Source organism: Octopus sinensis, linkage group LG8, assembly GCF_006345805.1.
Source record: "Octopus sinensis linkage group LG8, ASM634580v1, whole genome shotgun sequence".
NCBI classification, from domain to species: Eukaryota; Metazoa; Mollusca; class Cephalopoda; order Octopoda; family Octopodidae; genus Octopus; species Octopus sinensis.
Genome location: NC_043004.1, coordinates 25,259,657 through 25,273,300, shown reverse-complemented (window position 1 = coordinate 25,273,300; position 13,644 = coordinate 25,259,657). Strand labels below are relative to the sequence as shown.

General features: G+C 37.3%; 1 protein-coding gene across 2 annotated transcripts in view; it reads left to right on the top strand.

Annotated features, from left to right (window-relative positions):
* Positions 1–1,160: 1,160 nt before the first annotated feature.
* The window catches only part of LOC115215047 (p21-activated protein kinase-interacting protein 1-like), a 35,085-nt gene continuing 22,601 nt past the window's right edge, over positions 1,161–13,644 (top strand). The window contains exons 1-4 of one of the 2 annotated variants that reach the window (XM_036505282.1): positions 1,161–1,339; positions 5,674–5,844; positions 7,414–7,534; positions 8,574–8,701. In XM_036505282.1, the coding sequence (XP_036361175.1) occupies positions 1,258–1,339; positions 5,674–5,844; positions 7,414–7,534; positions 8,574–8,701 (502 nt within the window). In that variant the 5' untranslated portion in view covers positions 1,161–1,257. The remainder of the gene's footprint in view (positions 1,340–5,673; positions 5,845–7,413; positions 7,535–8,573; positions 8,702–13,644) is intronic. The other variant, XM_029784184.2, reaches the window with a different exon arrangement.

Genomic DNA, 13,644 nt, shown 5'->3' with positions numbered 1-13,644 from the left:
ATATTTGCTGTAGCCCATCTTTTATACCAAGACAAAACAATGTACATGATAATACTTCCAATCAGTTTAGATCGGAAGCCATGAGAGCCACTACTTGGTCCAGCACCAGAGCATTTATTATTATTATTATTATTATTATTATTATTATTATTATTATTATTATTATTATTGCCTTTGCACAGCTTCTACGCTTGAGATGTACTAGTGTCAGCTGTTCACTACCAGTGAACTAAGGTAACACCTCTTATTTTTCGAGCACCTTCCGGAGTATTCGAGCAGTTCCTAGCAGTGCAGTTTTGTGCAAGTGCTCCACCCTTATTGCAGCCCCTATTTGTTCAACGTACTTCTCGAGATTTTTGCTCACTGTTCCCGGGGCTCCGACAATTATTGGTAATACTGCTACCTTTTTCATCGATCACAAGTGCTTAACTTCCCAAGCTAACCTGTCATATCTCTCAACTTTTCTTTCTTCCTTATCGCATACCTTCTTGTCAGCTGGGCATGCTATATCTATGATCCAACATAGTATTTGTTTTCTTTCTCAATTAAGACTATGTCTGGCTTCCTATTCTCTATTACATGGTCGCACTGAATCGAAATAGCCCTTAGGATCTTTGCATTTCTATTTTCGAAGATGTCTTCAGGTTTGTGGTCGTACCAAATTTTTTCTCTGTCAAGTCCATACTTGTTGCAAAGTGTTCAATGGACAAGCCTGGCGATATTGTCGTGGCGTCTCTTATATTCCTTCTGGGCTAGTGGCGTACATTATCATCATCATCATCATCATCATTATTATTATTATTATTATTATTATTATTATTATCATCATCATCATCATCATCATCATCATCATCATTTTATGCTGTGAAATAAAGTCTTGTACAAGGGCACAATGCACTACCTGTTCCAAAACACGAACCCACGTCCTAACGATCGTAAATGCGCTTTCACTGTAGTAATGTAATAAATAAATAAATAAATAAATAAATAAATAAGAAAAAGCAATAGATGTGAAAATATTTTAGAATTTGCATGAAAATAATCAAATTTCTAACAAAAGAGAAAAAAAATTTGTGATATTGATTCTTGTCTGAAAAATATTTTTCTCGTGAACTTAAAAATACGAAACTAAAATACGAAAATAATCTTTTTCAAAACAGAACATATAATGACGTTAACAACCAACTGTGTGACGTTTTCAGCATACGTTGTAGGAAACAGCCATTGTGCTGGGACTGAGTTCCCTGAAAATTTGTAATGGAAGGTCCAATAATCGAAATAATTGTCGGAACATACGAAGAATTGATATTAGCCTATCGTGCAACGGCTGTTGGTGATGTAAGTTGAAAACTCTTTTATTGGACTTTATCTATGTAGAAAACATCAGCGAGATGTAACTGTCTGACCACGTGGGATAGAATGCAGAGATGAGATGAGATGTGTATGCGGAGATATCTTCTTGAGCATTCAACATCTTAATACAAGATGGAAATGTAATTTACAGATAGATAACTGTATTTCGGTGTCTTATATAATAGCTTTAATTCCCTTTTTATGCAAATATATCAATTCTGTATGTTGTTGCTAGGTAGTCAGTTTCTGAATCCACGAAAACCCTTAGCGCTAGTCTTTTTCTCCGTTCACTTTTCCGTAAGGTTAAGTTTGTGATCAGGAAACTATTAAAACAATACATTTTGGACTGCTGTACAATGTCAATATCTCGATTATAAAATATTGTATTGTGAAAACATTCGCATTTTAACTCTATTGTTTTACAATGTCTATGTTTAATAACACTAGTTGGGAGAACTCTTACAGACTGCGTGACTAATTCAGAGAAGTTCTTGCTAGTAAGAAAAATAGTTAACGTGTGATTTAAGGGCGATTTAGCTGTTATTTTTACACGACTCATGACCACCTGATACCTTCCTCATTCCATTGTTACGTTGACGTGTTGTTTTTCAATTTTCTTTTCTCCCCATAAACACATTTAATGAAATGATGATACATACAAGAGTGGTCCATTGCAGGTATGTAAGCAAATAAATTCGGATTGTCAGTATTTTAAACTTTGATTTAACAATATATATAGATATATAGGCGCAGGAGTGGCTGTGTGGTAAGTAGCTTGCTTACCAACCACATGGTTCCGGGTTCAGTCCCACTGTATGGCATCTTGGGCAAGTGTCTTCTGCTATAGCCCCGGACCGACCAATGCTTTGTGAGTGGATTTGGTAGACAGAAACTGAAAGAAGCCCGTCGTATATATGTATATGTGTGTATATGTTTGTGTGTCTGTGTTTGTCCCCCTAGCATTGCTTGACAACCGATGCTGGTGTGTTTACATCCCCGTCACATAGCGGTTCGGCAAAAGACACCGAAAGAATAAGTACTGGGCTTACAAAGAATAAGTCCCGGGGTCGATTTGCTCGACTAAAGGCGGTGCTCCAGCCTGGCCGCAGTTAAATGCCTGAAATAAGTAAAAGAGTAAAGAGAATATTTCTTAATAGTTGTATGTATTCCCGTGTATAGAACACAAATTTATAGAAGTTTTCTGAAAATTCCACAAAAAATATCACAGGTTGTATAAGGTGCAGAAGATAATCTGGTTGAATCTACAGAAATAATGTAACAGCATCTGAGTTTTGTCCTATCACACAAATTTAAATTGAGCAACCAACAAATAAAATCAGTTCCTTACTGGTTCCAGCCACTGGATTTTGACCATTCTTAGGTGTCGTCTCATTAGTTCAGTGAAACTTGGGCATTAATCCTTTAACATTCAAAATACTCTCTTAAAAGTAATGCTTATTTATTCACATTGTTTTGAATTAATCATGCATTATCTCATAGCTTGGAGATTTCAATGATGTGATGGTTTCTTTTCAGAATGACATTGTAGAGATTGTGTGAGGCCAGATCTGGCCAGTTTGAACATAAAACATGTAGAATGTTTTGGCCAGATATGGACGGTTTAAATGCAAAAGGGTTAAGTATAATTGAAACTATGAAGGAATAACAAAGAACTTGTTCTAAAATTGGGTGTATGGTAAGAAGTTTGCTTCCCTACCACATAGTTTTGGGTTCAATCCCACTGTGTAGCACCTTGGGCAAGTGGGCGTTCCTTCAAGATACCGCTTGAATGAGGTGACACTTGTTTACAACTACTGTGATGTCATGGCAAGGAAACAGTAACATATACATGCACAATGGATTTCTTTCAACTTCCCCCGGTCAAATCCACCTACAAGGCTTTGGTCAGCCTGGGGCTATAATAGAAAACACTTGCTGGTATTCCTTCGTTTTAACTCGACAAAACCATAACAAGTCCTCGGTTGTTTCCCTGTCAACTCGACATTTCACTTCGGATATCTTCGTGACCTCCTTGACAGTATGCTTATTTGTTCTTACCTGCTTCATGTGTGTATGTAAAATCCGCAAATTTTTGGATGTCATGAAGATATCCGAAGTGAGTTGTTGAGTTGCCATAGAAACAACCAAGGTCTTGTTATGATTTTGTCAAGTTAAAACGAAGGAATGCCAGCAAATGTTTTCTATTATAGCCCCAGGCTGACCAAAGCCTTGTAGGTGGATTTGACCGGGGGAAATTGAAAGAAGTCCATTGTGCATGTATATATGTTACTGTCTCCTTGCCATGACATCATGATGGTTGTAAACAAGTGTCACCTCATTCAAGTGTTATCTTTCATTCTCAATCTTCTATGAAAATATTTGTTCATGGGGAAACAGATGAGAGTTAGCAACAGGATGGGCATCCAGCCATACAAAATTTGCTTCAACATATTCCATCCAATCCATACAAGCATGAACAAGTAGATGTTGGAATGATGATAATTATGAAACCTGGTTTACCCTGATGTTTGTTCAATATGATCCTGTCATCATCTAGTAGCTCCTGGTTTTTACGCTTATGTCTTTTTGTCAGATTCTTATGGGTATTATATTCCATCAAGTTCTATAACCTACAAAGTTTGCATGTATTCAAGTGGAACAATCTCCTTCCTCCATCTTTTCCTGTCATCTGTCAACTTCATGGTTTTCACCATCTCCTTCTCTCTGTCTGGTGCCAAATTAGTTTGAGACAACAGCATTAAAGCAAATTAGTATTCAAACTTTTCATAAGAATTGTTATGACACTGTTTGTAGCATCTGTCCATGCTTATCCATAGATGCAGGGTTCGGCTGCTATGGGATTTTACTGTAAAAGAAAATGATGGCAATGCTTCCAGCATGGCTGCAGACCCCTACCTGAAACTATATTCAGTAATTCAGTCATCTTGCCTTAAATATATGCACCTATCTTGGAATACTGAATATTCCTATTACTCTTACCTCTATCACAAATCATTCTCATCACACACTCATTCATGCCTCTATCATACTTCTCTCTATGAAAAGACTGAGCAGGTGATGTAGCATTTTGAAATCTCTTTTGCCATGAGGAAATGACACTTCTCTAGTGCTGGGACCACAATAAAAATTATTCAATAGTCTCTGTAAAATGGTTGATGTTCAGAAGGGCATTCAGCCATAGAAACTTAGTAAAAAATAAAACATAGCCAGGATATGCCCATGACCCTTGCAGGCCCTCCAAGACTGGTGAGATTGATCAACATTTTCAGCAAAGGCATAGACTGAAGAGGAAATACCAGAGGGATAATGTTGTGGAGAGGAAGGATTGGAAAAGACAGTGTTGAACGTCAGTGAGTGCCTGAGTAGTGGAGATATGAGACTGGTTTGCTCCAAAGAGTAAAGGTTATTATCAGTGCAATAGAAAAGACAGAAAGGAGACAGTACTCTTGGGGATGGGAGGCTGAAGTGTGTCTGTTGACAATGGGATGTCAGTCAGCTTGAGTGACCTTTCTGTGGGTATGATCTAAGATGTCTGTGTGCACAGCTGCAGCACTACCTCAGATGTGGGTGCAGTGCTCCTTTGTCGGCCTCACTTGAGCTTTGTAGATTGTCATCAGTTGTCGGGAGCTGAAATATCTTCTGACCCTAAAGAGAAGTATATGGGCCTAGCTAACCTAAGAAGGCACTTTCACTTGGAGAGCTCCAACAAATAATGATTGCTCTGTCATAATGTTATTATGCAAATCTCTCTTGATGTTTACATATCATCAATAATATCAAATTATTACTAAAATAATGTAAATTAAGAAAAAGTTATTTTATTTAAAATTTTCTTATTTTTGGATTTTATGTGATTCTGTAGAATCATTGATTCTAATTGATAATGTTTTAAAGAAATCCTCCACTCAAATTCAAGGAGATTAATCCTTTAGCATACTGTTTTATGCTCAAACTGGCCAGATCTGGCCTCTCACACCAATCCTACAATATCATTCTAAAAATTAAGTTAGCTCATCAAAATCTCAAAGCTACAAAATAATGCATGGTTAATTCAAAATAATGTGAATAAATAAAAATTACTTTTAACAGAATAATGTGAATGGTAAAGGGTTAATTACTAAATATTACTACTAACTTAATTTTCATGCTTTTGAGGTCCGGAAGTTTTTTAATTGAGATAAAAATAACTTGATTATAATGTAAGAATTTAAGAGATACTGAATGTATCAAAGTGTTAACAGTAAGTCGTTGGAATGTATTCATTATTGTGGTGTTTATTCACTTCATTTATTTACTTTCAGAATTGGCAACTTGAGGAAAGTTTCACAGACCATTCTCATTCAGGTTGTGTCAGAAATGTGGCTACGTCAAACAACCGGAATTTCCTGGCCTCAGGCGGTACAGATGAAAATGTATGGTTGTTCAATCTCAATTCTCGGAAGATGATTGGCTCTCTCGTTCAGCATGAAGGTATATTATATCTTTATATGTATGTGCGTGTATTTTTGTATATATATATATCATCATCATCATTTAAAGTCTGTTTTCCATACTGGCATGGGTTAGACAGTTTGACTGGAACTGGTAACCTGGAGAGCTGCGCCAAGCTCCAGTCTTTTTGGTTTTGATTTCAACAGCTGGATGCCCTTCCTAACAGCACCTACCCCGTAGAGTGTACTGGGTGTCTTTTGCATGTTACCAGCATATATATATATATATATATATCATCATCATCATCATCATCATCGTTTAGCGTCCGCTTTCCATGCTAGCATGGGTTGGACGGTTCAACTGGGGTCTGGGAAGCCAGGGGGCTGCACCAGGCCCAGTATGATCTGGCAATGTTTCTACAGCTGGATGCCCTTCCTAACGCCAACCACTCCATGAGTGTAGTGGGTGCTTTTAACGTGCCACCGGCACAGGTGCCAGGCGAGTCTGGCAAACGGCCACAGTTGGATGGTGCTTTTTATGTACCACTGGCACAGGCCAGTCAAGGCTGGCAACGGCCACGATCAGATGGTGCTTTTTACGTGCCACCGGCACAGGTGCCAGGCAAGGCTGGCAAACAGCCACAATTGGATGGTGCATTTTACGTGCCGCCGACAAGGAGGCCAGTCAAGGCTGGCAACGGCCACGATCGGATGGTGCTTTTTACGTGCCACCGGAGGCCAGTTTGGGGTGGCGCTGGCAACGGCCATGTTCGGATGGTTCTCTTATGTACCACCGGCACTGGTATCACTGCTGCTATTTCCATTGATGTTGATTTAGATTTTGATTTTCACTTGCCTCAACAGGTCTTCACAAGTAGGGTTTTGTGTCCCAAGAAGGAAAGGTATGCATTAGTGATTTTAATACCTTGTGCTTTTGGGTCTCCTAAACAACTTTCTATAAAAATACAAACACACAAAAGTGCAGGCATGGCTGTGCGGTAAAAAGTTTGCTTCATATATATATATATACACATATATATATATATATATATGTTTCAAGAACTGAGAAAGATGTAAAGTTTGTGTGTTCACCGGACTGGTAGGTGTTGAGGTGTTTGGTAGTTTCTTAAAATATATGTGTTGCAAATTCAATTATTTTATTGAATAGCTAATATTACCACATTTAATGAGAAAATTTTAAAGTGATACTTGTCTATTTTCACCAGCAGAGTCTCTCTTGCAGCAAGAAATCTGTTCCTGTTTTTATACGTTATCATTTCACTTCACCTCACCAAGTCTTCTCTCTCTCTCTCTCACTTGCAGGGTCTTTTTAGTTTTTGCAAGTTCAAGGCTACTCCTCTTGTGCAGTACCACAAAAAAACACCCAGTACATTGTAAAATAGTTGATTGGAAAGATATCCAACCAAAGAAACTATGCTAAAACTGAGACTTCAGAGCAAATTGCAGTCCTTCAACTTGGATGTTATCGGCTTTTCCAATCCATGCAAACTTATGGGGTTTGGGGGTAAATAATTTGACTAAATATAATTATTTAGGCAAGTACTGTTGATAATCCTGTATATTACTAGCACTTTTTCTGTTTTTGCAGGTTCTTTAACCCACCTACAATTTCATCAAGGTAGTCACCTGTTCACATGTAGTGAAGATGGTACCATGTGTTTGTTCCAGACAGTCACTTGGGAATGTCTACGTGTCTTTAGAGGACACAAGTAAGTTTAACTTTATTCCAGTTATTTTATTCTGATCAAGCAGCTTACAAATTTGATATGCTTTATTTGACAAGGTATTTCAAGTGGATCTTTTCACAAGAGACCTTTCAGTAAGATATGACACAATAGAAAATTCTACAGTAAGTCTAGCTAGTAAATTCCTTGGTCTGAAGATGAGAATTTAAAAGTTCCCTTTAGCCTGGACTGCTATCGTTTCTGCCAGCTCGCTGCCTTTAGAATTAATTGCAAGAAGCAAATTAATTCTATAAATGTTGCTCTAATGCAACATAGCAAGCAAATTTCCTGTTGTATTAACTATTAATTAAACAATTCTGCTGTATCCAATTTCATTCAACAAAAGGTGAACTGTTGCAATTGTTATTTGATTGGAATAAATTCAAAGTTAACATATAACAAATTTTTTTCTTTTAGTCCTCTATCAGAAATATTTGGTATCAAGCTCATCAACCGAGATTTTGCATTATTGAATGTTATTCTGATTCGTTAGTTTGTATGTCATTTATGATTTAAATAGTTTAATTCTACCTGCTGTTTTACAAGGAGATGGTTTACTATATGTTGATAGACATTTATGCACAATGTCAAGAAGTTCAGATTCTGAATTTATCCCCATTGTGTGAAGCAAGTGTCTTCTACTATAGCCTCAAATCAGTCTATCTCGTTAGTGGAACTGTGAAAGCATGTTGGATGACCTGTACAAGTAATTTGAAGGTCTAACCTTGTATATTTCTAGCACTTTCATGTCCTGCTAAATCTGCATGGAAATTATGTAATACCATTCCATCTGAGACTGCTTCAAATTTGTTTATACAAAAACCACTTGTTTGAAGATTTTCATACTTTCCATCATAATTTCTCTAAAAACACGAATTAAATAAGGAAAATATTATTTTACCCAATGCCTCCAAATTCTTGATTTATTTAAAAAATAAATTGAATCACATAGTCAATGTATTTCATTTGAAGTATGGACACAAAAGAGCAAATTGTAATTCTTGATTTTTAAATTTTATTTCAGAGCAGGTATTAACTGCCTTGCTGTCCATCCTTCAGGCAAATTAGCCTTCACTGTATCCAAAGATAAAACCATGAAAGCATGGAATCTAATTAAAGGTGTTCGTGCTTACACCACCAACCTGAAACGAGGTAATTCTTAACTTTGCTAAACTTTGTTTTTTGAATTCATATTGTTAATTAGGTGTAGTCTGTTAATTATTTTCAATGACATCATGTTTGTTTCATTCATTGATTTCTTTTGTTTTTAAATTCAAGTTTGTCCTTTGTTGCTGTGGGAGAAGTAGATCAAAGACGATTTAGAGCAGAAAAGTTATAAAGACTCTGGACTGCAGATCTCTCTCAGCAAATATGAAGATAGGGAGAATATAGTTAACTGTTGATGGTAGCAACATCTATGATGGCTTTTAAAATGAATGTTGTTGACATTGCTTGAAATTTAGACTGTTTAGAATATTGGTGAATTAGACTTGTAAATATAAGGAATGTGGTATGCCACTAGGCTATATATAATCTATGATTGTCACCATAATAGAAAAAGAAGTTATATGCAATGATTGGTAAGGGAAATTTTGTTGTATCTAGGGAGATGCCAATATTTTTAACAGATGCACTGGTTCATTCCATTCCTTTATTATTAGTCAATTGGTTAAATATCCAACTAAGTGGTAGGAGTGGCTGTGTGGTAAGAAGTTCCCAACCACATGGTTCCTGGGTCAGTCCCCACTGCATAGCACATTGGGCAATACATAGGCACATTCATAAATAGGCAGTCAAGTAAGTAAATAGGTAGGTAGATAGGTTTTAGGTGATTAGGGTAGTTATATAGATTGTTAGTTACCTAGTTAATTATGTAGGTAGGTAGATAGGTGGGAAGATAGGCAAGCAAATTGGTGGGTAGGTACATACATAGGTAAGTAAATAGGCAGTACAGACACACATGACCATACATACATATACAACAGCCACACACACACACACACAAGGAAGCAGAATGCACAGACACATGAATATGCAGAAGAATATATACATATACAAGCACACGCACACACATGCAACAAGGTCTCAGGTAGACAAATGTGACCTCCATAATGGACTAAGAAGACAGTCGTTGAAAAGGCTGCACATTGCAACAAAAGAACTTTGACTAACAACTTATTGTTTAACCAAGTTAAACAAATAATCGATTAGTTTGATGATAATGGAGTAGAATTGACTATGATAATGGAGTAGAACTGAACTAATGCATGTTAATTTTATTGGTGTACTGGCTCTCCCTAGACACAACAAAATTTGTTTCAACACAAGAATTCACATAACGAATCTTGCAAACCAGATACAAAAATGAAGTAGGAAAGGAAATAACTCATTCTTTTTGAGAGAAGTAAGCATGTTTAGACATTTGTTTCAATTCAACACATGGATGTCTTCAACTTATTTTATGGTTGATAATATATTCAGATGGACACAATGTGTTGTGAGTGACACAGTTCTTTCATACATGCTGTTGGTAAAGTGTCAAGCGTCGTTAAAATACATTTGTTGAGAAATGTTTAAACATCAATTCCAACATATTTCCTTTCGATTCTCGTTTATTTTACTACATTCAATTACGGTTACATATAAACTGAGTAATCTCCCTTCGTCAATAAAGAAGCGCGTAAGAAACCTGAGCATGATCGAAAATCAAATCTAATTCTTTTAGAGATGACAAGAATTGAATCTCTTATCTAGTTTCTTTTAACTAATTTAAAGAAAAGTCAGATATATGACTTAAGGTTATTGTGGAGGAAAGCAAATGTCTGGTATCAACATAGCAAGAACGTTTGAATATAACTAACTGTGAGAGTAGGCAGCTTCCAGAAGACAAGCTGGCTAAAATTGGAAAAAACCCAGGCTTTTATAACTTCCCATGGAAGTTTCTAGAAGCGTTCCGTAATTCTTTTTAGAACAATTGTATCTAAAATCTAGAATGATTTTGGCTGAAATATTTTCAACCATTAAGAGGACATGTTTTAAATGAGTTAAAAACAAAAAACTCTTGCTACATTTCTTTTTACCATAGAAATTGCTGCACTTTCATCTGAAAGGTGACAAATGACATACAAACCTTTACAAAGTTACTCAGAAATCCTAAAATGATCAGTTCTCACTATTTACATTCGTTTTCGACATGTAATTATGCTAGAGTGTATGGTGTTACTTGAAAATGACAAAGCATAAAAGCAACATTTTGCATGCTTTTCTATCAAGATCCACTAGCAATTTTACTTAATAAGTTTAAATAGTCTTGTGAAATAGTGAAAAAGATATTTGCACATACCTTGTAACTTTACTCTTTTACTTGTTTCAGTCATTTGACTGTGGCCATGCTGGAGCATCGCCTTTAATCGAGCAAATTGACCCCAGGACTTATTCTTTGTAAGCCTAGTACTTATTCTATCGGTCTCTTTTGCCGAACCGCTAAGTTATGGGGATGTAAACACACCATCATCAGTTGTCAAGCGGTGTTAGGGAGACAAACACAGACACACACACATATATATATACACAGCAGGTTTCTTTCAGTTTCTGTCTACCAAATCCACTCACAAGGCTTTGGTTGGACCAAGGCTATAGTAGAAGACACTTGCCCAAGGTGCCATGCAGTGAGAATGAACCCGGAACTTTGTGGTTGATAAGCAAGCTACTTACCACACAGCTGTTTCACATTTTCCATCAATATGTCCACATGCATTGTTTTCAAAAAGAAAGTCTGTTGGTTGTTTGGAAGTATTGAAAGTAGGTTTTTGCCATAAAAACTTTTTTAAACTTATGACTCCCATTCCAAAAACAAAATGGCTATGTTTCTTTAAATTAAGACCATGGATTTAGGCATTTTTTTAGTTTATTACTTTAGAAACACTATTATAGGATTATAAACACAATATAGGATTAAAGCAGTTCAATGGGATTGTAATGGTGTTGGGTATTATGAAAGTCAGTTGGTGGCACTTTACTTAAGCAATATGAAGCAGTAACAGGAGCAAAGACCAGTCCAGTCAAATCAGTGGGCTTGTAGCTCAACACTTGGAGAAGGTCTGTTCCTTGAGCCTGCATCATAGGATACTGTACCAATAAATTTACAATCAGGGTGGCCAGTCTCATCTAGAAATAGGCTGAGTGGAAGCTTTCTCTGAAAGATCAGGCAGAAGCAGTTAATGTATACATTTGTATCCTATATTAACACCTGGCTATCATACCTTACTCTAGTTTTTGTTTGATGTGATCGGAGCATTCTCTTTCACTCTTTGTGGAAGGGAAGTATTCCACTAATCCTTTTGCTGCAATCATCCGTGTAGCATGTTGTGGCTGATGATGCACAGACGTGCACTGAAGATTTTTAGATAGTGAGCAGATGTAGCTGTCTTTTGTCATGTACATTTTTCCACAGTTTTCATATATGTGACTGCTGTCCTGGGTCAAGTAAATACCTACACGGGACACCTAATGTCTGGAGTGTCATCTGAAATTTACAGATACTAGTGAAGTAATGCAATCAATGAAACTACTATTTTAGCTTTTTAGGAAACTACTATTAGGAAGATAAACAACATTTTTTGCAAAATACTAGATACCAGTAAGAACCAATTAGAACCTATAACTTCCAGAAATCCCTAGACTGTCATTGCTTCTAGGAGTGGGAATTCTTAGTTTATGATGAACTCTACAGGAAGAGAAGTGCTATGAGCCATGCCTGTCTGAGATGTATGCAGAAGCATGAAGTCTCATTTAAGAGCCTGCACATTTCTAACTTGTTGGATTTTGTCAAACTGTGGTTGTCAACATAGAATGGATCTGACTATCATGAAAATCCTGTTGTCACTTTCCTCCAACCAGTTTTCTTTGCCTGGTAGCTGAGGTGAATGAAGTTGTGTGACAAGTATGTGTTTGATAGGTTTGAAGACACTCTCAGCCAAGCCTTCAAGTCCCATTTAGAAAGGTAGGTGAAGGTGGAGAAAAAAGAGCAATTTCTCATTAAATTTGTAGGTAAGTCAGTGAAAGTGGTGAGCATAATCTGAATGAAGATGTATACTCTCAGTCTGTAAGGTCAGGAAATGACAGTTGGGAAAGGGCTCTTACCCTTCATAGTCAAAGTAAACTTGGATTTGGAGAGTCCTTTGATTGATCCTAGGTGACAGTTTATTGTGCATACCCCCTCCCTCTCCATCACTTAGTGTAACCCGTCCTCTAGAATTTCCTCATATCCATTATCCTGATAGCAAAAATAAAATTTATCATCATCATCATTATTATTATTATTAAGACTCGAACTGGCTGAATCATTAGTGTTCTGGACAAAATTCTTATAGCATCAAATCAAAACAAATCAAAATAGATGTTTGTATCTTTGTGGTACCAGTGCCGGTGGCACACAAGAGAAAACCATCCGAAAGTGGCCGTAGCCAGTACCGCATCGACTGGCCTCCGTGCTGTAGGCACATGACAAACACCATCCGATCGTGGCTGTTCGCCAGCCTCATCTAGCACCTGTGTCGGTGGCACATAAAAACACCATCCGAAGACCCGGCAAGACTAGTCAGGCCATAACCCATGGCCCCTACCTGGGACGTAGTCAGTCCACCTGTGCATACCTTCCTTCTTGTGACACTTGTGAAAACCTGTTGAGGCAAGTGAAAATCAAAACAAATCAAAATAGATGAACATCAATGGAATCTGTATCTTTGTGGTACCAGTGCCGGTGGCACACACTTTGTGGTACCAGTGCCGGTGGCACACAAGAAAACCATCCGAACGTGGCCGTAGCCAGTTCCGCATCGACCGGCCTCCGTGCTGTGGGCACGTAACAAACACCATCCGATCATGGCCGTTCGCCAGCCTCATCTGGCACCTGTGTCGGTGGCACATAAAAACACCTTCCGAAGACCCGGCAAGACTAGTCAGTCCACCTGTGCATACCTTCCTTCTTGTGACACTTGTGAAGACCTGTTGAGGCAAGTGAAAATCAAATCAAATCAAATCAAAATAGATGAACATCAATGGAATTTGTATCTTTGTGGTACCAGTGCCTGTGG